A 24,153-nucleotide genomic window follows, 5' to 3' on the forward strand; every position below is an offset into this window, starting at 1 on the left:
GCTATTCGGGACTCTGTTGTTGCATATGACATATCCACTTCCAGCAGCACAAACAATAAATCAATCACAGCTCACTCAAGAGGGAAGACCCAGACCCATCCCTGCAGCAGAAGATCTCAGATCCCCTACTGACCCTCACATATGTGAAGCTGGTCTCACCCACCGCCTGGCTCTAGCTAAAAAGGGTGTAGGGTGTACAAGTCAGGACTCTGCTCATAAGAGTTAGAGGCTGAGCTAAAATAGGACTAAATGTCCTATTTCCTGCCAGATCTTGGGCCCATGTGAAGAGCAAAACAGATTCTCATTGGAGAGCATCTCCTGGTCTCACCCAGAGCTCCTTAAGTTGAGAGTAGACCTTTCATTAGCCCTCTGTATCTTTGTGAGAAGCTTACCAGGGGCCTGGTCATATCCCCCACTTCTCCTACCAGCAAAAGTCTGCTGTTACATAAACTATTCCTTAACAAAACTCCAATGCACATGTACACACACACACACACACACACACACACACACACACACACGAGACAAAATGATTTGTTTAACCAGTGTGTCTGAGAAATGTTTAGATGCTATGTAATGTAAAAATAGAAGAAGGGGGACGGTGGAGCTCAAGCAGGGCAGACACTCACTTGAGAGAAAACCCTGTGTCGGAGGCCACAGCTTCACCAAAACCCTCTGCAGCTGCGCTGTTGTTGCAGGGTGACTTTGGAGACACCCTCTCCTTGGGGATGCACGTGATCTGGCCACAAGAGGCTGAAGATGGAAGGCACAGCAGGGATTTCATGACAGCAGAGGATAGCTGACTGCTAATGGAGTAGAGCTTGCTGGACTTTTCATCCAGCAGCTTTGTCTCGTAGGACTGGGTCCTGGTCAGGGGGAAGCTCCGTGCCCGCTGACTTGGCATCTTGAAACCTGGTCCTTGAGTATCCTCAGTTTGTGTAGTCAACAGTCTCAAGAGAGGGTCTGGAGACAAAGCTTTCGGGTTGGGTCGCTGACCTGGGGGAGGAGACTCAGACATATCTGGGTCCCCGACCTCTGAGGAGTTAGGGAAGGTTGTAGATGGAGGCTCTACCTCTGTCTGCCTGTGTTTAGCAGTTACTTTAGTCCCTTGAGCCGGGAGACCAGAAAACCGTCCTTCATCTTGCTTTCCTGGAAGTCTGGTAGTCTCCCCAGAGGTGGGCTGCAGGCTCAGTCTCTGGACTCCTCTATCTGGCAATTGTGAGGAGCCAAAGTTTTCAAAGGAGCTGATTCTCTGCCGGATGGAGGAGGAGGAGGCCTGAGACTGTGGCCCTGAGGCATCCCTAGAAACTGGTGTTGTCTGAATGGCTGAAGCTACTTCCGGGGCTCTTCTGGTTTCTGGAACACGATTCCTCAGACCTTTCAAGCTCTGCCGAAACCAGGCTGGCTTTGGGGCTACTGGGGGTCCCTTCTTCACAGTGCTGCCATCTGCTGACTTGAAAATCCTGGGAGCACCATTGGCAGTGTCCATTTTTGACAGGCCCCCCTCTGGGTGGCCCTGTGTCCCGTCCTCTTCACCAAGGCTGGCATTGGGCTGTAGTGGCATATGGCTATGGTTCTCACTCATGATAGGGCTAAATAGGTTTTTGATGCAGTCGGAAATTCTAACCCAAGGGTCTTCAGTGGTGCTGTCAAAGCTATAGTCCATCCGCGCCTGCCTCTTCAGCAGCGGGTGTTTTCCTGGGGATGCTGGAGTCTCTGGTAGGCATAAACAAAGCCAAACCTGAGAATTATACCCTGTTGGGAATTTTCTTGCTAAATTCAAGGAGCAAAAACAGTGAACATGGCGGGTGCTGGCTCCAAGGGCTGTCACCTAACCTGGGTGCCATCAGGCAAAACTGGAGAAACAGAGGACAGTACCGTGGACCACCTAAACATCCTAGAACTAGATGTGTTCTTGGCAAACATCTGCTCTGCCATTTCACAAGAGGGGACTCTAGCAGTCAAGAAGGATGAAGGGCCATGGTTGTCAGAGTCAGGCTAGAGCCCGAGTTGCCTGACTGCCCACTCTAATGTCATCCCCATTGTCTAAAGAAGTCACATAGATAATGTACCAAAAAACAAAACAAAAACAAAAAACCAAAACAAAAGTAAAGTGAAAGCAATTCTTTTGCCTTTTAAACTTTCACTCCACAAATCTCAAGTTGGTCACCAGATTTGATTTAGACTACCTATGCTGTTCATAAAGAAGAGTGGGCATACCCACTGGGTAGGGTGTATACAGTTTACTGGGGCTCGCTTGTTTCATAGGCATATATCTCATACTTATGGACTTGCCTGTTTTTGAAGTCACAAAGTCATGTGAGTGTGAAACTCTGTCTACCTAGACACAGGTCATTGACCAGCCTGCTTGAAAAATAAGTTTTCCTCAATTAAAAGGAGTGATGAAGCTATTCCAGGGAGAGAAAAGCTGTGGCATTGATTTTGAACTTTGACTCACGTTGGACTGAGTTCTGAGTTCTCAGTTCTGAGTTGATTTATCTGGCCTGGACAATGGGGATGTAGTAAGCCCCACAAGGAGTTTCATCACTGGCTTTATGTCCATGATGTTCTCAGGCTGCCATGTCCAAGGGGCAGCATGGCCAAAGCTTTCTCAGAACAAGATAACATTAAGCCGACATCTACCTGCATGGCTGGGGGGACTCTGCACTCAGTTCCCTTCTTGAGGAAAAAGGGAAGTTGGTGCATGAGCCCTAGCAGTCAAGAGGGAAGTCACTGGGCCATTCTCTGTGTTCACTATGAGGCCTCATCTTTCTCTACTTACAACTAGGCTGCTTGGAGTTTGTTGCAGGGACAGTCTTCATATGAGAATGCACCCTTGTTTTGAGGAACACTGGTTCCTCTTATGTCCTGTCACAGTGCCTAGTGTCAAGGGAAGCAGAACTCTGCTGATACCAAAGAGGACCCATGTAGCATCATGAAGGTCTGGGTGGGTACTCGTGACAACAGGACTTCCGCAAGTCAGTCTGACCCTCTTAGCCTCTCTCTACACTTACAAAATGTTCAGCTATAAGGGGCTAATATGGTAAGAATTTAAGATTCCAAGGTTCTACAGACAAGTCCTCTGCAAACAAGGTAGCCTCAATACGGTGACTAAGAGAAGGGAGGGTGGTCAAGTGGAGTCTCCCTTGGTGGGGCATGTCTCTGGGTGAGATGTCTAGATCATTCCCTTAACTCTCCAGAGGTATTCACATACTTGGGGAGTATGGACTGCACCCTCCCTATTTACTCCTTTGTGACACTGGGAGCTCCTCAGGTCAGGAGGGGGTCTGTGGCACCCCTTGGTCTTTCATCCCTAGCACCAAGCACAGCCTCACACACCTACCACTCACTGTGTGCTTGCTTCAGTGAATCACATATTAGGATTCTCTGTGGCCTTTAATATTTGCTCCCTAGTGAATGGGTCAACAAAGGCAAAGTCGATGGCCCAGAATCACAGCTAACAATGGAATCCTCTGTTCTTTCTAGTAAGCTGCTACATAACCAAGATACCAGGATTTACTAAAGTACCACTTGGACCCACCATTTCTACAGACCTCCTCCACAGTGACCATCAGCAGGCACTGCTCCGGCTTTTCCCATGCTGCACTCTCAGATTTGGGCATAATGGACGAAGCCTGCTGGCTTGCTGACATCCATATAATGCAGCTGCTCAGGAGAGCTGAGCTATTGAAATCTTTGGGTAACCGTCCATGTAGACCCTCAGGAATGCCCTGCATTGCCACCATCACCACCACCCCTGAATCACTGCTTCAACTGGGAAGCTTATCTATCACTCTAAAGAACACTTCCACTGTCCTGTTGTCCTGAACTTAGGACACCTCACTGTCCATCAACCCCAGTCACAGGCTGTATCCACTGTGTCCATGTAAAACACCGACCTTAGATCAAACTGTAGCTCCTGCTTGATGCATAGGACTTCCTCCAGAAAGATCTTCCTTCTGGAAGATCCCTATGGCCGCTCACCTGGGCTGGCACTCCTCCTTGGCTCTCCTTCTGTGGAGGATGAAGTCTGCGTGCTGGCTGCAGGTCCTGGGCAGCAAGCAGCGGTGCAGAGGGTTCTCCCTGCAGTGTCTTCCTGTAGCAGCAGTGGCAGCAGCTCTCTGGTTTCCTGTGGTGTAAACAGGAAGCCAGACTGTGTCAAAACGGTAGTCTACAGCTGCGAGAAGGCAAGGTACTCTTTGATTAGGACTTGAAAGTGAGTATTGAGACACCTTTAGAGGGAAATTCACAGCAGCCATGAGAAAGGGTCTCTTCCCTCCTGGGATGTTGCTGTATAGCTGACCTCCTCTTAGATGCTACAGGTGTCCCTAGACTTCCATGGACCTGTTGTGTCCACCATGGCCATGCACCATGGATACGGAAAGTGGGCTGTCTGTGATGGCACAAGAGGTGGGGATAAGAAATATGCTTACACAACTTTGCTTAAAATAGCATGTTGGCCAACTATCTGACCCAGGAAGGTACACAGGGCCAAAGGAACTGTCTTCTAGTGTTGCCTGAGTTAAGATCTAAGCCCACTCAGAAGAAAAGCAGGTCCATGCTTGCCTCACTGGTTTGAAGTTCTTTAAATTACATTAATCATTTGTTTATTTATTGTGCTCCCAGCACAAACCTGAGTATCAGAGGACAATGTATAGGAATCACTCCTTTCCTTCTACCACATGAGGACTGAACTCTGATCGTCAAGCTTGGCAGCAAGCACCATTACCCACTGAGCCTTCTTGCCAGTGCCAATTTCGATTTTGTTGGGGCAAGGTCTTATGCATCCTAAGCTAGCTTCAAGCTCTCTGTATAATCAAGAATGTCCCAAGGACACAGATTCAAGCCATTCAATGCCATACTGTTTTATATGGTGTTGGAAGTCAAAGTCAGGCTTTTCTACTAGAAAAAACACTCTACCAACTGAGCTCTGCATGGAGACTCTCAAGCCTGTGCTACCGAGGTTCAACGTGGCCTCTGCTGACTCTGTGTCTCTGGCCCCTGAAGCTCCCCCAGGCTTTGCAGTAACTCTACCTAAAGAGTAGATGGATACTTGGTACCTGGTCTAGCTCCTCACAGGGATGTTTTAAGAAGAATTCTGAGTTGTCAGCCCTCTCCATAGAGGAAAAAATCCGCAATAAATTTATGTTCTTTGTTCTAAAAGTTGTCTTGGCCATGATGTCTCTTTTCAACAATAGAAATATAACTAAGACAATATCTGTGTGTCTGTCTTACTTTTCTTTTTAAAAATGAAATTAATTTTTAAAAAAAGCTTACAGAGAAATAAAATAAAATCATGCTCTAAAATTAACTAGACCCAAAGTCTATACAACTTATATACAATTGGAATTGGACTTTGAAATGGAAGCCGTGAAGCTTCCAATTAGATTTTGCATTTTCAGGGTCAGATATTCTCAACGTACTTACCTACCAATGAAAGCAAAAGAATCCATGATCACATACACGTTCACTAAAAAACTTAACTTTCCATCCTCTTCCCACCTTGTTTTCATTCCCTGCATTCAGTCTTTCCTCGTCCCCTTCTCCTCAGCTTTTCTTGTTCTTTCTCTGTGTGATACTTAAAGCACATGTCCATGTGCTTACATGTATACATAGTCAATGCATGGATTGGCTAGATCCAACATACTCTCATGTTAAAATATGCTTTATTTTTGAGACTCTATAGCCTGGGCTAATAGTATACATTCTAAGTTCATCTGTTTTCCTGAAAAAAAATTTATCTGAATGTTTTTAATTTAATTTTTCTTTAGAGTTGAGAAGTATTTCATTTTATCGATATTCTTTTCTTCTCTTCCTTCCTTTTTCTCTTTTCTCTTCCTCATGTATGTACTTCTATGTATGTGGGCTTGTTCCTGTGAATATATGGGTATTGTTTTTCAGGAACTATCTACCTGTGTTTTGAGATGGTTACTCCCTGGTCCCAAGTGCCCCAAAGAGGCAAAGCAGACTGGCAGCAAGCCTTAGGGATCTGCCTGCCTCTGCCTCTCCATGCTGGGTCCTGCAGTTGTTTTTGATGTGGGTTCTTGGACTGCGCTCAGGACCTTATGGTTCTCTGGAGCTCCTTCATCAATTAGCTGTCTCCTCATCTTTTACCTTCTAATCAACACCTCTGATGTTGCATTCTCTTTGGGAAAGGTCTTTAAAATTAATCCCAAACTTAATTTGATTTCTACTGGGGCAACTGTTTCCTGGCTTGGCACTTGGTGAATGAGGAAAGTGCAAGGAAGTAAGGCAAGAGAATGAGGGCTGGAGACACAGCTGAGAAGACAACATCAATTTCTCAAATGTGAGTGTTATTTTGAGAGAGTGCGAGTGCCCACAGAGCCCGACAGAGGCCAGAGTAGGCATCAGGTCCACAGGAAGCAGAGTTACAGGTGATTATTAGCCTTTCTATAGGTGCTGGGAATGGAGCCTGAATCCTTTGGAAGAGCAAACAGTGCTTTTGAATCCTCTCTTCAGGTCCATGGGAAGTATCTTGAAAGTCATTTGGGTACAGGAGTTGCCTTCAGTTACATGAAATGGGAAACGTGTCATTCATATCTGCTTGAGAAGGGTCTTGGGACCCTAGAGAGAAAAGACTACAAACAGAAACAGGAGAAGAAGGAAGGAGAAAAGAAGGGGAAAAGGAGAAAATGGAGAGAAGAGGTTTTGAACATAGAACCACAGGCAATAAGATCCGTTGAGAAAGGTGCGGGAGTGGCCAAGGATGTGTTAAGAACGATGCAGAAGGTCAATTGTTTCCTGTTTTCTGTCAGACTAGAATCCTGTCTTTGTGATCTCTCTGCCAGCCCAACAATGCTCTGTTGGTTGTGTGAATAAGCTACACAAAGGTCTGCTGGCCACGTGGGACGATACAGAGTGGACAAAAGAGCAGCCACAGAATGGCCTTTGTGTTAGTGTGGACCATGTTGCTGGTGCGGAAAAGGAAGGAAGCTAAAGGCAGGACAGATTGCTCAAGATGTGGGATGCTGAACCAAGAAAGCAGAAAGAGAGAGAGGAAGAGAGAGACAGACAGAAAGACAGACAGACACAGAGAGTCAGAGAGTGTGAACGCATGCTTGCTCGTACATGTGTTTATATGTGTCTGGGTGCTCTCTTAAACACCTTGGCTCCTTGCCTGGCCTTCCCTACAGAACACCTGCTTCCTCCCCTGGCTGTCTTACTTGGCAATGCTCCCTGCCTACATGTGGCTCCACCCAATCAGGAAGCCAAAGAAATTCATCAAGGCACCTGTTCTTTCCTGGGCCTGCAGGAGGAAAGCAAAATGTCTACCCTTTCACCATCCTCCTTCTGATTTTCCTTCTACAGTTAGTCTCAGACCCGAATGAAGTATTTGCTGAACGGGGAGTTAGGGAAGCACATCCAACAGGACAGCCTACACTCTCTGGTTGCTAACCAGCCCCGCCTCTTCAACTGCCTGAAAGTCTGCACTTCCTGTTTGATTACTTGGCTTCTCCTTCACTGTGTCTTCACCAGGGAACTCAAGAGTTTCCTTCCCCAACTACCTCACTGAAGCTTGTCAACCTGAAGTTTGGCTTCTTCTAGGGGATTTCCAGAGGCCTTACTTTACCCATAGCGGCCCTCACTGTACCCTTCAGCAATGCAAACTTAAGTAAGTTCCTCTTCTGCGTGACTGGGATTCTCACCCTCAGATCCTGGGGAGGACAAACTAAAACAATATGCATGAACATATTTAGTACAATGCCCGTGGTGGTAGGAATCGCTCTCATAGAGTCCTGTGTTTAAATGCTTGGCACATAGGGAATGGCACTATTAGGAAGTGTGGCTTTGATGGAGGAAGTGTGTCACTGTGGAGGTGGGCTTTCAAGTCTTCTATGCTCAAGCTATGCCTCGTGTGGCAGTCTACTTTTCTGTCTGCAGATCAAAGCTCCCTCAGAACCATGTCTGCCTAAACGGTGCCATGTTTTCCACAATGACAGTAATAGACTAAGCCTCTGAAACTGTAAGCCAGTTCCAATGAAATGTTGTCCTTTATAAGAGTTACCATTCTGAGAAACACCTAAAGAAATGTTCAACATCTTTAGTCATAAGGGAAATGCAAATCAAAACAACCCTGAGATTTCACCTCACACCAGTGAGAATGGATAAGATCAAAAACTCAGGTGACAGCAGATGCTCGAGAGGATGTGGAGAAAGAGGAACACTCCTCCATTGTTGGTGGGATTGAAGACTGGTACAACCATTCTAGAAATCAGTCTGGAGGTTCCTCAGAAAATTGGACATTGAACTGCCTGAGGATCCAGCTATACCTCTCTTGGGCATATACCCAAAAGATGCCCCAACATATAAAAAAGACACGTGCTCCACTATGTTCATCGCAACCTTATTTATAATAGCCAGAAGCTGGAAAGAACCCAGATGCCCTTCAACAGAGGAATGGATACAGAAAATGTGGTACTTCTACACAATGGAATATTACTCAGCTATCAAAAACAATGACTTTATGAAATTCATAGACAAATGGTTGGAACTGGAAAATATCATCCTGAGTGAGGTAACCCAATCACAGAAAAACACACCTGGTATGCACTTATTGATAAGTGCCTATTAGCCCAAATGCTTGAATTACCCTAGATGCACAGAACACATGAAACTCAAGAAGGATGACCAAAATGTGAATGCTTCACTCCTTCTTTAAAAGGGGAACAAGAATACCCTTGGCAGGGAATAGGGAGGCAAAGATTAAAACAGAGGCAGAAGGAACACCCATTCAGAGCCTGCCCCACATGTGGCCCATACCTATACAGCCACCCAATTAGACAAGATGGATGAAGCAAAGAAGTGCAGGCCGACAGGAACTGGATGTAGATCTCTCCTGAGAGAGACAGCCAGAATACAGCAAATACATAGGCGAATGCCAGCAGCAGACCACTGAACCGAGAACAGGACCCCCGTTGAAGGAATCAGAGAAAGGACTAGAAGAACTTGAAGGGGCTCTAGACCCCATATGAACAACAATGCCAACCAACCAGAGCTTCCAGGGACTAAGCCACTACCCAAAGACTATACATGGACTGACCTTGGACTCTAACCTCATAGGTAGCAATGAATAGCCTAGTAAGAGCACCAGTGGAAGGGGAAGCCCTTGGTCCTGCTAAGACTGAACCCCCAGCGAATGTGATTGTTGGGGGGGCAGTAATGGGGGAGAGGATGGGGAGGGGAACACATATATAGAAGGGGAGGGGGAGGGGTTGGGGGAAACCGGGAAAGGGAATAACATTCGAAATGTAAATAATAAATACTCAAGTTAATAAAAAAAAAAATAAGAGTTGCCATTGCATGGTCATGGTGTCTCTTCACAGCCATAGAAACCCTAACTAAGACAGTGTCCTTTGTTAAAAGGGATTAGATTTCAGAAGCTGCCTTCTTACCTACCCACCACCCTTGAAGAATAAAGGCTAGAGGAAGAAGTTCTTGACAGGGTGATGGGGAAACAACCACTTCCAAGAGAAGGCATGGTGCTGAAGCCTGCTATATACTGAAAGGAAGATGTAAGTCTCACAACAGCCTGTAGAGGGAGCCACTCAAAAAGCCCAAAGTGGTTTCCCCAGTCTCCCCCACCTACTGGAAGCCAAGTTAACAGGGAGAAATGGGGCCAGTTTCTCATGAACACCTCATATTCCCACTGGCACTCATTCTCCCTCTCTTTTGGTCATTCAGGTGATTTCTCGGATAAGCAGAGTATCTCAGATTCCTGCTCTCAGCCTCCCCACCACAGAGTAACCCTACTGAAGACCCACCGTGCTGTGAGCCACATGACCCATGAGTGTTACTGCCAACAGCTGGCAGGACCGAAACTTCCATTTTGGTTCTGCGGAGCTTCATACGCCTCTGCACGGTGGCCTTAAAGAGAGCGCTTCTCTATGTCAGAGTACAGGAAACCTGCAGACACATCTAATGCTCAGGGGCAGCTGTGCACGTCGCAGGGGACACACGTCCCACTGCGCACACCCTCCTACCTGGCTGCAGGTGGGCAAGGTGTGCCCAGAAGGGTCTGTGACCTTCTCTTTCTCCTCCAGTTTCTTCTGAGGCTCGCTGTCATTTTTAAAGTATTTTCTGGGTGGAGGCTTGGGTTTGGTGGATGTCGGCTTTCTCACCAAAATCTCAAAAGATTTCTTCAGTTTCAGTGGTGGGTGGCTGTCTCTTTCCAAGCTCTCAGAAAGGGGTGGGCTCTCCTGATGTGGCCTGGATGGGACCCCTGGACACGGCTCTTGCTCCTCCCCTGGGGGCAGGCTGGGGCTGTGTGTGCTGCCTTCCCCCTCAGAAGGCTGTAGCTCCGCACCTGCACTGCAGGGACTTCCCCCTGGTGACCCAGACATGTAGCTGCTGTCACTGCTGGATCGGACCATGATCTTCTGGGCCCTTCGATGCGGGGGCGCTGAGTGCTTCTCACGTTCTTTCTCCAAGGTGGGCCGCCCATGCCAACTGCTCTCCAGCCTTTTGACACCTGCATGGAAAGCACCAGGAAGCATCCTGGCTGAGCATCGAAAGACCAGACAAGCTTGGCTGCAGCCAGGAGGACTGCAGGCAGCACCCTGTACATCCCACTGCTCAGCGGAAGACTTGGAGCCGGGGTAGCCTTGGAGTCAGACTCAATGAGTTTTCTAACTCATTGAGAACATCATTCAACCTTTTCTGAGCCTGCATGTGACAGTCCCAGAGATAAACCATTCATACCACACAGCATTACTACTCATGCAAGAGCTCAGCACCTTGGTTTTGAAAAGACTGGTGACCAACGTCTAGCTGTGAGCCTCTCCAAGGCTTTGCAGCTACAGAGAGCTACCACGCCAACGTACATTGATTCCAGTTCCAGGATCTGGGGGAGGTGAGGGAAGTTTATAGAGATCTACCCATTCCTGCCTACTCATGCTAACTAGAATGGATCACACTAGCTACAGAGCCCCAGCACTGCTAATATCAGTTCTACCAAGCTCTACTCCTCTATTAAACTCCCTTCTACAGGAGCTGGTCCCCAGGAAACTGAAAAGACATCTCACATGCTATGCTCTACCTGGAATGAGCCTAACACCTCTCTTCTACTTGTGTGAAAGAAGCTGCAATTCTACCATTGCTAAGCTCTCTTTGAAGTGCGAGAACAAAGAAAGAAAACATTTAGAGTCGCTTTGAACCCTTAAGGAGGTTCCATCTTCTTCCAACAAAAGGGCGACCATAGCTTGCCCTCCTCCCTTCCTTTCTTACCCCACACCCCATGGTTTTCTGAACAGTGGCATCTACACATCTCTAAGATGCTGGGTTTCCTTCTAGTGACAAATGGTCACAGGTACCCATTTCCTGAAGCTGCAACTCAAGGCACTGGGAGCCACTGAGACCTGGTCACTTGGGGATTCATTCAGTGGAACCAGGAGAGCCCAAAGGACCCTCGTAAGAAAACACCAAAGCCAGCGGGATTCCAATCCGAACACATTTTAAAGGAAAGGCTTTTTGCTCTATCTTGGTCACAGAACGACACATATTTATTTGAGAGACATAAACCACTGAAGGAAGGCATAAAAGCTAACATTCCCCTGCATCTGATCACCTTCTCCTCTGCCACTATCAACAGCAGTGACAGTGTTGGGGATGGGAGGGGTTCCTTGTCAACTCCCTTGCACTTCTGCACGTATGGGATGGGTGGAGCCCTGAGTAAGACTTAGTGGAAATAAAGGGGTCGTGTCATTTCCTGCGAATATTTTTGCACGTACTTCAGTGTCCTTGCCAATATTAGATTGTCCTAGCATATGGATGTCGCAAAGTGACCTGGCTAATGCCTAAAGACTAAGCATAGGAACCACCTAGCAAGCCAGGTCCCTGACCAGTTTCTCCAGGTACTGGTCACATGACTTTGGCAAGGAGCCTTCCAGGGCCTTGCTTATTCTGATAATATGTACGTAAAAGTTAGATGTGAGGATGCAGTGAAATAATACATTAAACTAAGATTAATTAGTAATTACCAGTGCCTATTGTTACAGAGTAGGGATTGCAGATTTGAAGCCTACAGGGGCGCTATCTAGGCAAGGCCTACAGCTACATCTGACAGACAATGAATGGGACAGAACTGGCTGCACAGAACCTGCCACACTTAAACTTGCCCACACAGGAGAAGAAAAGAGTGAGCCAAATTTCACCGGCGGGCTCCTGTCTTTCGGCAGTCGTCTAGTGTCAGGCGTGCTTACCATGACTGCTCGCATACTGCTGAGCTAGACGGGTTAATGGCCAAATACCAAGCTTCCTAAGGAGACAAAGTTTCTCAAGTAAACCTTCACCACTTCCCTTACCTTCCAAGCTCCACTGGTGCCTTTCCTTCCCAAACTTGACGCCTTCCACTGCCTGAGCCACAGCTTCCTTGAGTTGTTGTTCAGACACCTGGAAAACATCCATGACCAGCTCAAGCAAGAAGTGAAGGCAGGTACAGCCGATTCCAAAGACCGTACCTGCCATGCCCATCCATGGCTTCTACTTTCCACTCTTCAAGAGCTGACAAATCCAGCTTCCGGAAGTGCCCTGGGCAGCACCCTGCCCCCAGGGTCTTCCTGGTGTCAATCAATGAAGGTGTCATCACTGATCACTCTCCAACCTTCTCTTCACCACTACAAAACTCCCAGCACCCACATGGTGGCTAAAAATTGTTTATAGCTGTGGTATTGAGGAATATGACACCCTCGTTCGGTGTCCTTGTGTACTGCATGAACACAGTGCACAGACAGACGCAGGCACACACCCATACACATAAAGTAAAAAGCAAACGTCAAGTGTGAGTCTAAGAGTCAAGCAGGCTTACACCCCCAGCCCAGTTTCTTCATAGAATAGACGCATACACTAAGACACAGCTTGATCTCCTACATCTCAATTTTTTGTTCTGTAAACTATAACAATAAAATCTTCACAGTGTAGAATGAGGATATTTTACAAAGTAAATTATTGGTAATATGATAAACAAAATCTAAAAATGGTAAATAAACAGCCCAGCCTGAAGAGACGGGTCAGAAGTTAAGAGCACACACTACTCTTGTAAAGGATGAGACGTCTGTTCCCAGCAGCCATGCAGGGTGGCTCACAACTGCTTACAGTGACTTCAAGGCTCCTGGACTCTGAGGGCCCCTGCATTCCCATGCACATACCCACACGCAGACATATAATACGTACAAATAATTTTAAACAGTAAAATAAATGATAAAAGAAGTAGTTAACACCAAAATTTAAAAAAAAACTCATTTGACGACATTCAACAGACTGAAAAGACCAACTCTCAAATGAGGAAGAATACTTACAAATCATATATCTAGTGAAAAGATAAGATCCAGACATTAAAGAATAATAACAAAAAACAAAATTTGTTTAAAAAAAGAACAAGCAAAAAACTTAGGTGGACATTTCTCCAGAGAAGATATACAGGTAGCCAAGAAACATGTGAAAAGGTGTTCAACAGTGCCAACCCTGGACAAAACTCTCAATCACAGAGAAATTAGGGCAGCTACTCAAACAAAACAAACAAAAACAGAAAAGAATAAATCTTGGGGGGCTGGAGAGATGGCTCAGCGGTTAAGAGCACTGACTGCTCTTCCAGAGGTCCTGAGTTCAAATCCCAGCAACCACATGGTGGCTCACAACCATCTGTAATGGGATCTGATGCCCTCTTCTGGTGTGTCTGAAGACAGCTACAGTGTACTTATATATAATAAATAAAATCTTAAAAAAAAAAAAAGAATAAATCTTGGGGCTGGAGAAAGGCCTCTGAAAGCTTCAGAAAGCTTGCTGCTCTTTCAGAGGACCAGGGTTTGATTCCCAAACTTGCACTGAACAGGTAAGGTCCAGGGCATTCAGTGTCCTCTTCTGGCCTCTCCAGGCACTGCATTCGTACACACACATACACACACATGCACACACACACACACACACACACACACACACACACACACACCCCACAAAAATAAAATAACAAGTCTTTGCAAGGGCACAGAGAAATGAGAATTCTTGTGTACTGTTGATGAGGATGTGAGGAGGTTCAGTGCCTATGGTATATAGTGTAGACAGTAATTAAAAAAGAATTAGCACAGGAGCCACATCTGGGCATACACACAAAAGACAAACAAACAAACAAACAAATACCAGGTGGCTCGTGCCTCTAATCCCAGCACTCAGGAGCATGAGACACCAAAAGCATGAGATTGCTTCAACTTTGAGGTCATCTTGAGCTACGTAGTGGAGTGTCAGGGCAGTGTGAGACTCGTTCTCAAACTAACAAGAAATGAAAACGTATCTCAAAGCCATGTGTATAGATCATATTCTTTTTTCCATTATCACAGTAGTCCAATGTAGAAACAAGTAACTCTCCACCAAAAGCTGAGTGCCTAAAAACAACGCAGCACATGCATACAAGGGGAGTATTAGCCAGCCTTAGAAAGGAAGGCAGATGGCACAGGTTGTGGCATGGATAAACCGTGAGAGTAAAAGCTAAATGCTTTAAGAACAAATGAGTCATGGTTGTACTTATAGGAGGTATGGTGGCAAAAGAGAAAAACGAGCAAGTGATTACTAAGGGCCTTGGGGAGGGAATCCTTTAAAGGGTAGAGTTCAGTTTGTGAAGACAAAAACATGGCGCTGGTTGCACAACTGTGTTGGTAGCCTTTACACCACTGAACTATACACCTGACTGCCTGCTTCGCTGACTCCTAAGCTGTGCTCAAGACAGCTACTGAGTAGCTTCCTTTTCCTTTCAAGCCTTGGCTTTTGTCATCTGTGAATCGGAATGGGGAACAACACAACATCTTTAGAGCTCTGGAATCACAACCGATTCACACTGAGGAAACAGTGAGTAAACAGTGGGAGTGGCTGTCACCAGGTTGCCCACGGTGGTCTCACCTACCTGTCAGCATGGTGTCAAGTCTCAAGTCTAGGTCTAGCCTTAAACTCACAGAAGCATTAGCCCTCGGGGTAACTGCCTATGGCATGTCTCTATCTTGACATCCCAGACACGTCTAAGCTCCAGCATGTTATGCCACGACTCCGAGGTCATTCTGTCCTTTTCCAATCCTTTAGTCATAATCTGTCTTCTATTCCACAACTAAGTAGCCAAGAGCCACTGCTGATTCTTCACAACTATGGTGTCTCGTTCCTTCTTTAGTTTCCTCCCATGCCTTCCGTGTAGTTCAGGGCCTCACTATCTATTCCTTTCTTCCAAAGATTCTGTACTCCACCCATTCGACCTTGGTCAAAGGTTGAAACAATAAAATATGAATCTGTTGCGTCTAGAGCTAATGGCCTGTGGCTTCCAACTGGATCCAGAAAAGAACACAGACTCATCAGCAGTGTGAACACACTTACAGTACAATTCCAGCCAACATCAATCCTCACTCTTGCCTGGTCCACAAATCCTGCCACCCACTTACCACCTACGGCTCACCCTTTCAGACTCTGACTTTGAACTTCGTGCTCCCACTTACTGGGATAATTTTCTGTGTCCTCTGTCTAGACAAACCTAACCTCCAGTGACCTCTGCTTTATTGATCCCTCTTCTTCTTTATTGAGACTATGAGCTTACTCTGGGCCCACACTATGAATTTGCTCACCCCTGAATCCTCAGTGCTGAGCTCCAGACATTTTCACTGTGAGTTCACACTAGTTGCACACACAAATAGATCTCTTACACTTGCTACATGGGACTCACTCTGCATTTCTGTCTTCCTGTTCCGAAACTTGTAACTCAGCTATACGATTTTCCTAAGTGCATAGTAATTATTTGTCGGTGGGTCTCCGCTACAGAGCTTTGTTCCCACAGAAAGTCTGAAAGTGTTTGGAGGAGTATAGATCAAACCCTAGCCAGCAGCTTCTCTGTTTCCATCCAGTTCTTGCTCTGACTTGAGTGAGCCTGCGAAGAGATAAGTCCAGTGGCACATTACCTGTGGGTCCGGATGTCGGCTAACGATGATGGGAACTGGGCCAGGGTCACAGTGGCTCAGGATTGTGTAGACTTCATTGAGGGTCATGCAGTGCACTGGAGAATCATTGATTTCCACAATCTCATCACCACACCTGCAAAAGCACCCACAGGAGCCTCAACAATACGAATGACATGACAGAAAGAGGGTCAGCTCTCAGGAACCCACTCCTTGCTGGGCAGTTCATAGCATCTCAATAAATAGACTTTCTTTATCACTTAAGCAAATTCAAAACAGGGCGGGCAGGTCAATGCAGCAATCCACTTCTGTCACTGTGGACCACCCAATGGCTAGTGTTTCACACCCAGAGCAGTCAACACAGACAGCAATTCACCTGTTATTATCCCCCTCCTTCTTCCATTGATCCGATCAAGATGGAGCTCATGGTTTACCCTCTCTAGCTGACCAGTCATAACATAATTCATCACATCCTGGGCCTTAAAGTCCTCAGAAGCAGAGTGTCCTGGAGGAAGGACTGGACAACATGTGCTAAAAGTAAAGAAATCACTGAGGAAGGAAGCAGCAGAGGTCCTTGCACAGAGAAGCAAGAAGAGCAGCCCTTTAGTTCCAATGGGTGTCCCTGGACACTGGCAACTGCTGTGGGTTAGAATGGCACCCTCCTAAGGCCTTTGCACCAAATGCTTAATCCTCGATTGTCCCGATTGAGAGCTGATGAAACTGAGGAGCTAGGGCCCAGAGTAAGCCCTCTGGTTACTGGGGATGTGTCCTTACAGGAACCACTGTGACTCTGCTCTCGTCTGTCTGTCAGCATTCCAGACAAGAGGTGAACACTTTGTTCTGCTTCCTCTCCCTGCCCTAATGTGTTTTTTTCATCACAGACCCACATGCAGTGGGACAGGTCAGACACAAATGGATTTTCCAAAACTGTGGGCCAAAATAAACCTGTCTTCTTATAAGTTGATTGCCTCAAGATATTTGCTACAGTAACAGAAGGCTGGTTGACACAACCACTGAAGCGGAAAGAGAAGAGACATGGAAAGGAGAGAATTGTATATTATTGTGGATATAAAGTGTCCCAACTTGGGCAGCAGGGGCCTGGGTAGCCAATGGCCTGTGGAGCAACATGCCTAGGTTTTACTGTGACAACTGTGGTACGCATCTTACCCACAATTCTGTCTGTGAGGAAGACACACTGCAGTGGTCGGAAACACAAAGGGAATGTGAAAGACTATTACCCCAAGTGAATGGAAGAGCAGGCCCAGAGCCTGATTGACAAAACGACGTCTTCATTTCACAAGGACAGATCCCTCCAGCCCCATCCTCTGCTCCTCTGCCTTCAGGGGCCATGATCCCACCTCCCCCCAGTCTCCCGGGTCCTCCTCGGCCTGGCATGATTCCTGCACCCCACATGGGAGGCCCTCCCATGATGCCAACGATGGGCCCTCCTCCTCCTGGGATGATGCCTGTGGGACCAGCTTCCTGGGATGAGACTTCCCATGGGAGACACATAACCATGATGCCCGGGGTCTCCAACGATGAGACCTCCCGCCCACCCTCTGATGGTGCCCATAGGGCCTGGCATGACCCGCCCAGACAGATAAGAGCAGAAGCGCTCCATCGTTTTGTACTTTTGTTGCTTCACCAGGAGATCTTGGTGCTGAGTCTGAGTGTTTCCTAGATGCATGACAAGGAACTTCCATTCCTAACAGAGGGAACACTTCTGGAGGGAGAAGTGATACAAAAAAGTGCGGTTTTCACTCATATTGTGAAATGTGAAAATAAAATCGTCAGCTCTTTAAAAAAAAAAAACAATAAAACAAAAACACCTGTCCCAACTAGTGTTAAGGCAACTTGGCACAACTTGAAGTCTCCCAAAAGGAGGGAGTCTCAACTGAGAAAATGCCTACAGAATATCAAGTTATAGGCAAAGCTAGAGAGCATTTCCTTAATTAGTGATTGATGGGGGAGAACCCAGCTCATTGTGGGTGGTGCCAGTCCTGGGCTGATGGTCCTGGGTTCTATAAGAAGTCAGGTTGAGCAAGCCAGTAAGCAGCCCTCCTCCTTGGCCTCTGCATCAGCTCCACCTCCAGTTTCCTGCCTGGCTTGAGTTCCTGTCCTGACTTCTTTCAATGATGAACAGTGGTGTGGAAGAATAAGTAACAGAAATCCTCTCTTCCTCAAGGTACTTTTGGTCATGGTGTTTCATCATAGCAATAGTAACCCTCTACCCAACCCCTTCTACCATCACAGATGGAGAAACCAACCGGGGCATCAATGGTAAAATGACTTTCCTGTTGCAACCTTTATTGGGGAGAGACACTTTTCTATAAAGGACCAAGAGTAAATGTTTGTTTTGCAAGACAAGCTATCTGTGTCACAAATGTTCAGCTCTGTCATCGTACGTGACAGCTGCTGCCATGGGCAGCAAACAAGAACAGTGCATGGCTGTGTCCAAATAAAATGTTAGGGGAAACGAAGGCAATGGGTAGTCGTTTTCAAAGTAATCAGCTGGGTCAGAATGAGAACTTGAGTCTCCTGACTCTGTGTCCCCCACTTCCTTCTGTGTTTCTGCTGAGCTGACCCCCTTTTCTTGCCAAAATGATCCACATTCTCTGGACATGAATTTTTAAACAGTTTTTGGAAGTTTGAACAATTGAAGACTCCTGCCATGCAACACGAACAGTCCCTACCCCACGGTGGGCCTCTGATAGGGGCAAACGACATAGAACAATCACCCCAACTCTGAAGATGGGTCTGCCAACCCTGCAACGAGGTGCCCTGACTCTGATGCTACATCACTGGCCTATAACTGGCCCCCTATCTCTGCAGTGGTGTCTCAGGCACAGTAGCAGTGGTTGTCCTGCAGATGGCAGCACAGACCTGTTCCTAGCTCAGCATCTCTATTCTGACCATCGCCCTGGGGGAAAAATGCTTAGGAAAAGTGTGTCCTAGCAACAGATGCATTTATACCACTGACAGATATCAGAATGGCTGCAAAAGTGTTGTAACAGGTTAAACTAAGATAAATAACTTCTACCCAATCAGATCACTTACTGAAGCTCTTTATAGAGAGGTATGACTGCAGTATCTATCTAAAGTCATTTTGCTTCTCTCAGCAAGGACATGCATGCACACATCTGGTTTGCTTACAACACTTCTGCTTGCCTGTAGAGCTCACGGATAAACCTCAGAGATGCCCATCTGTGACACCATGGATTCTGTCTGTTGAATCTGAGTTAAAATATGCTCCTTTCCATTTGCCCTTGCAGCCTGACATTCTCAGAAGTCATGTCTCTTTAACTGTTACATGCACACAGACTTCTTAGGAATCAGTAACACCGGACTTAGCAGCTCTGGTACAGGGCTATGAACACTGTGCAACCTGCTGTTGATGTCTGATCTGTTGCTATGTATTGTAATGCTAAATATTGGTCCCCAAGATCTGGTTGGTTGCCCCTGATGAGAAGATCCCTGGGGTTGAGGATATCCCCACATATACCAACTGATGCTATGTCACCTTGCCCACCAAATTATCCCTAATTTGTCAATAAAGACACCTACAGCCTGTAGCTGCACACGTGAGGTAGGCAGGTTTGGGTTCCCAGGCTTGGGATCTGGGGCAGAGACCACAGGTGGGAAAGAAGAAAAACAAAGAGGAAGAAGATGCCATGGGGTAGGTGGACTGTGAGAACATGGCCACGAGGGCCAGTCAATTAAGAGCAGTCTAGGTGGGACAGGCCAAGTGATATCTTAGCATTATTAACTGAGAAGTAGATAAATAGCTTAGAAGGCTGATATCTGTCCAGCTCTAGTGCTTTTTAAAGCTTATTAGAAATATGAAGGTTTTGTATGTTTATTTGGGAACAAAATAATCTAATGTGGGATTGAAAACGCCTAAACTATATTACCATGCCAGGTGATTAACAGGACAGCTGCTGAGGTGTAATTGAATCAAGTCTGAATCATTCACCATTTCTCCTGAGGTCAACCCAAGATCCCTTTAAAGGATGTCTTCCATGCTGCAAGCCAAGGGTCTATTCAGAAAGAGAAATGAGGACCCACCTCAGCCGTCCATCGAGATGCGCCACGGATCCTGGTGACAGCGTGTGAATGAAGACGCCCGAAATGCACTGGAAGTAGGGGATGCTGCACAGGCCAATGCCCAGGCCAACACCTGCCTCTGGAATGCAAAATGGAGGAAGAGTGGGAGATATGAGCTTTGCTGGGATGGGGTAGCCTATTAGGCACCTCTGACCCCTGACATCCTGGGCTGGTCAAGTGTCCTGGTTACAACATTCATTCCACCCCTGTGTGTGGAATGTCACTGTGCACAGGGGCCACTTAGGGACCAAGTGATGGCCAAAGCAGACAGTGAGGAGGAGCTGTAGTAAGATCAAGGAGAGAAACACTAGGATATGAGAGAGTGGAGACTGTAGGCAGGAGGATAAAGGTGAGCTAGAGGAAAAGGGTCAGAGACAGTGATCTGAGTACTACTCGGGAAATGAATAGGAACGTGGTAGACGGTGACAGCACACCCCTTCATACCTCAGGGACTACACTTAGTGTAAACCATGTAAACCGTGGATGACAATAAAGACCCAGGATGAGGAGATGGGACAGAGAATTGGCTAGCAGAAACAGCCCAGGTACAGGCTGGAGGCTGGGAGGAGTGCGCCATGTTGGTATAGGTCCAGAAAGGCCAATAGGCACGCAGAAAGCTGATGGGCCCAGAAAGCATGGGGCCTAGGCAAACAGGAATGAGGATGCAGAGAGGGATGAGGTGGCACAGGGCAGGGATCAAGGGCCAGGCTCAATAGGCTTCGTATGCATGGGTGTACAAAAAAGCTGACAGAGCAGAGATGTCATGGACAGCCAGAAATTAGGAAGTGGCATAATCTAGCTTCCATCTTTAGTAATATGCCTGGCTCTATAAGGAGAAAAAAATCATGGATGTTTAAGAATGGAAGCAGGCTGGAGAGATGGCTCAGAGCACTGGCTGCTCTTCCCGAGGTCCTGAGTTCAATTCCCAGCAACCACATGGTGGCTCACAGCCATCTGTAATGGGATCTGATGCCCTCTTCTGGTGTGTCTGAGGACAGTAGCACTATACTCATATACGTAAAATAAATATATGTTTTTAAAAAAGGGATGGGAGGACAACGGTCATTGGAAAGGTCTAGGGGATAGAGAGGGCAGCACAGCAGAAACAGGAGTGCATGGAATACATTCCAAAGGAATGGAATAAAAGGATCGGATTCACAGACTATCTCCAAGGCGGTCTTGAACTGAGGGACTGGTGGGCGATAGGCTGCTTTCAAACAAGGAAGTCTGGGAAGGACAAGACCTGGGAAGCCCTGCCCTACAGGCACCCATGGTGTCCATGAAGGTGATTGGGAAAATGTGAGAGAAGATGGTTGCACAGGGAACATGGATCCCAGGCAAACAGGACTGCAGGTGATGTTAGGGCTCTGGGGACCTCCAGAGAGAGGGGGGCGGGGCGTTGATAGATTGGAAAGGCCTTGGAAACAAAAACATGGCCGCTAAGAAGGACAAAAGGGAAGGTCCCTGGAGTAGGAAGGATTAAGACCCCCCTTCAGGTTTCCTTTGGCACATACTAAAAAGTGTTTTCACCTTTTGATGTTTGTTCTCCCAAAAGCGCCAAGAGGGATGCCTGTGGTGGGTCATTGTTATCAAGGTAGAAACTATGGGCTGTGACACGCACTGCAAAACAGAGATCCAGGTCAGTCCTGGCATCCGGGTCTCCTAACCAGCACAAGAGCTCTTTGACCTGTGGGTCCTTGAAGCTCACCCCCAAGCAAAGCTGAAACAATCTGTGGGGGCAGAGGCTGTGACGTAGCTGCTTAAAGCAGCTCAGCACTGTTTCTAGTGTAGTCCATCAGGGGAGGCACCACACTGGGGCCATGCCTCACCCACACATCGTTCACCACGGGAGCCCTATTGGCAGTGTATGAAGGCAGACCTGTGGCCACCGAGTATTTGTGTCAGAGATGCATGAGGGCTCAGCAAGCTTGTGGTACAGCAGAGGTACTGAGGTTCATCAGACAATGGAGCTATTGCCTGGCCATGGGTCCATTCTCATACACATCGCTCCACATTCATCCCCTTCTCTGGTTTCCCAGACTCTGCTTTAAAATCCCCCTTTCCTTCCTCTCCATCTTTCAATCCCCACCCCCACCCCTTCCACTTGCCTACCCTGCACCAGTCATACTGGCCTTCCCTCTGTCCCCAGAATACTTGCTTATCACTGTGGTTGGAAGCCAGCTCTGCACCTAAGAGTGTTCCTTCCTGTCTCAGCTCAGCTTCAGTTTGGCAGAGCAGGCCTCTAGAGCCTTCTAGAGCTAGCTGTCCATCTGGGAATCGTGAATTACTGTGGATCCCAAGGGTCAGTGAGCTGCTCAAGGTCTCAGGATATTAGCTGCAGTGTCTAGGGCCTAATCTATTATGGTGTGTGTGTGTGGTGTGTGTGTGTGTGTGTGTGTGTGTGTGTGTGTGTGTGTGTGTGTGAGTGTGTGTGTGTAGTTCTCTGTTATGTGCCTGCTAACCATCTCACCAAAAGTCATTGTCTGGGTTTGGATAACATGAAAATAATCTTCTAGAAACAGGATGAGGAGCCGTGAGAAATGGCTCAGCTGCCAAAGATGAACTGAGTTCAATCACTAGATCCACGTTGTAGAGGGAGAGAATTAACTCCTATTAGTTGTTCTCTGTGTGGGATATGCACATGCGTGTACACAGATACACACTAGTAAGAGGGGAGGAAGGGGAGGAAAGGGGGGGAAGGAGGGAGAGAGGAAGGAAGGGAATAAGGGAGGGAGGGAGCGAGGGACAAACGTAATGTCAATCCCAACTGGAAAAAAGACACAGCGTCTGCTAGTCAACCTCCTTCTGTGACATTTCCATATGATGGAGGCCCAGGCAGCTATGACCAACACTTAACTCATCTCTACTGCACTGAACTCACTGACGCCCCACTAATTCTCCAAACTCAACTCCTACCTTTCTTCAGTGACACCTCCACCATGATTCTGTAGTTGGGTTTGGCAGTGCTGGCAGGAGACGCTGGGCTTTCCAAGGAGAAGGGGCTGCTGTCCTGGGCACCGCACGTGCTGGAGCTCAGGGAGCGGCACAGCGGGGGAGACAGGTGGCTGCATAGTGAAGGGGGTGTTGTCAGGCGCGTCCTCACTGTCAGGGTCAGCAGTCCCTTCTTGGCTTGCTGGAAAAGAGTGACGGGATCTGGAGCAACTCCCAGGCAGGTGAAGAAAACATGCCCAGTGACAATGATGGATGCTTCCCAAGGAAGTGTGTGCGTGTGTGTGTGTGCGTGCGTGTGTGCGTGTGTGTGTGCGCGCGCGCGCACGCGCATGGGTAATATACAAACATGTGACAAGTTACACATGACACGTACATGCATGTACACCAGAGTATACGTGTTATATGGCATAGGATGTGTATACTATTGAATGTACTAACTGAATGGAGATTCAAAAGTAGACTTTAGTGATGTCTTAAAAACTCAAAGCATATCCATAAATCTACTACCATGGAGTGCTTTGAGGCAGCTTTATAAATCTTAAGTGGTTTGAATGCCTTTGACACCAGCTCAGATTATACTATCTTTTGTAGAGGAATTTCTTTAATGTTGTACCCAGGGCCACCATTGGCTAGGCACCCCTGTAAAGGATCAATTTTTTATTTTGTGGACTTAGAGGAAGAAGGTGTTTCTGGCTTTGGTTTTATTGCCTGAAGTGCCCAATTGACAGGAATTTTAATCCAGCAACATGGCAAGGGATGACATCTAAAGACCTAGGAGTGTGTGATCCAGGTAGGATACAAACATGCCACACATTTTTAATCCCTCTGATTGCAATACAAACACACCCTTAGTATACACCTTTAAGATAAAATTAGTTTGTAGAAGGAAGCAGCCATGTTTGAAACGGATATCTAATTGAGGGGCAAACAAAGTGATGAGTCAGAGAAAGATTTGAGAGAATGAGTCAGAGACAGGATATATTCAACTTTCACAAGAATAGCAGAGGAGAGAAGCTATTTAAGAGCAGAACAGGAAGAGAGTCAGTTCAGTTGAATGGAGATGAGTTTGGAGGGTTAGTGGAGAGTCAGTGAGTTCAGCGCAGTAAAATTGAGTTCATTTTTTTAGTTGGGTGCAGATCAGTAGAAGCAGCTGCAGCCA

At 46.9% G+C, this 24,153-nt stretch overlaps 1 protein-coding gene and 1 pseudogene across 32 annotated transcripts in view; one reads left to right on the plus strand and one right to left on the minus strand.

Moving 5' to 3' along the window:
* Il16 (interleukin 16) overlaps positions 1-24,153 on the minus strand; it is a 100,055-nt gene that overhangs the window by 7,825 nt on the left and 68,077 nt on the right. For 15 of the 32 annotated variants that reach the window (XR_015635910.1, XM_087581762.1, NM_001443583.1 and 12 more), the window contains 7 exon segments: positions 22,959-23,175; positions 20,004-20,121; positions 15,942-16,074; positions 12,321-12,408; positions 10,002-10,489; positions 3,985-4,129; positions 630-1,716 (listed from right to left, as the gene is read on the minus strand). Coding sequence is in view for 20 of the 32 variants with exons in the window: in XM_087581762.1 (XP_087437888.1) it covers positions 630-1,716; positions 3,985-4,129; positions 10,002-10,489; positions 12,321-12,408; positions 15,942-16,074; positions 20,004-20,121; positions 22,959-23,175 (2,276 nt within the window). In the remaining 12 variants the exon portion in view is untranslated. 32 annotated transcript variants of the gene reach the window in all.
* Positions 17,065-17,542, plus strand: Snrpc-ps10 (small nuclear ribonucleoprotein polypeptide C, pseudogene 10; annotated as a pseudogene).

The sequence above is a fragment of the Rattus norvegicus genome, chromosome 1 (genome assembly GCF_021556685.1).
Source record: "Rattus norvegicus strain SHRSP/BbbUtx chromosome 1, alternate assembly SHRSP_T2T, whole genome shotgun sequence".
Lineage (NCBI taxonomy): Eukaryota > Metazoa > Chordata > Mammalia > Rodentia > Muridae > Rattus > Rattus norvegicus.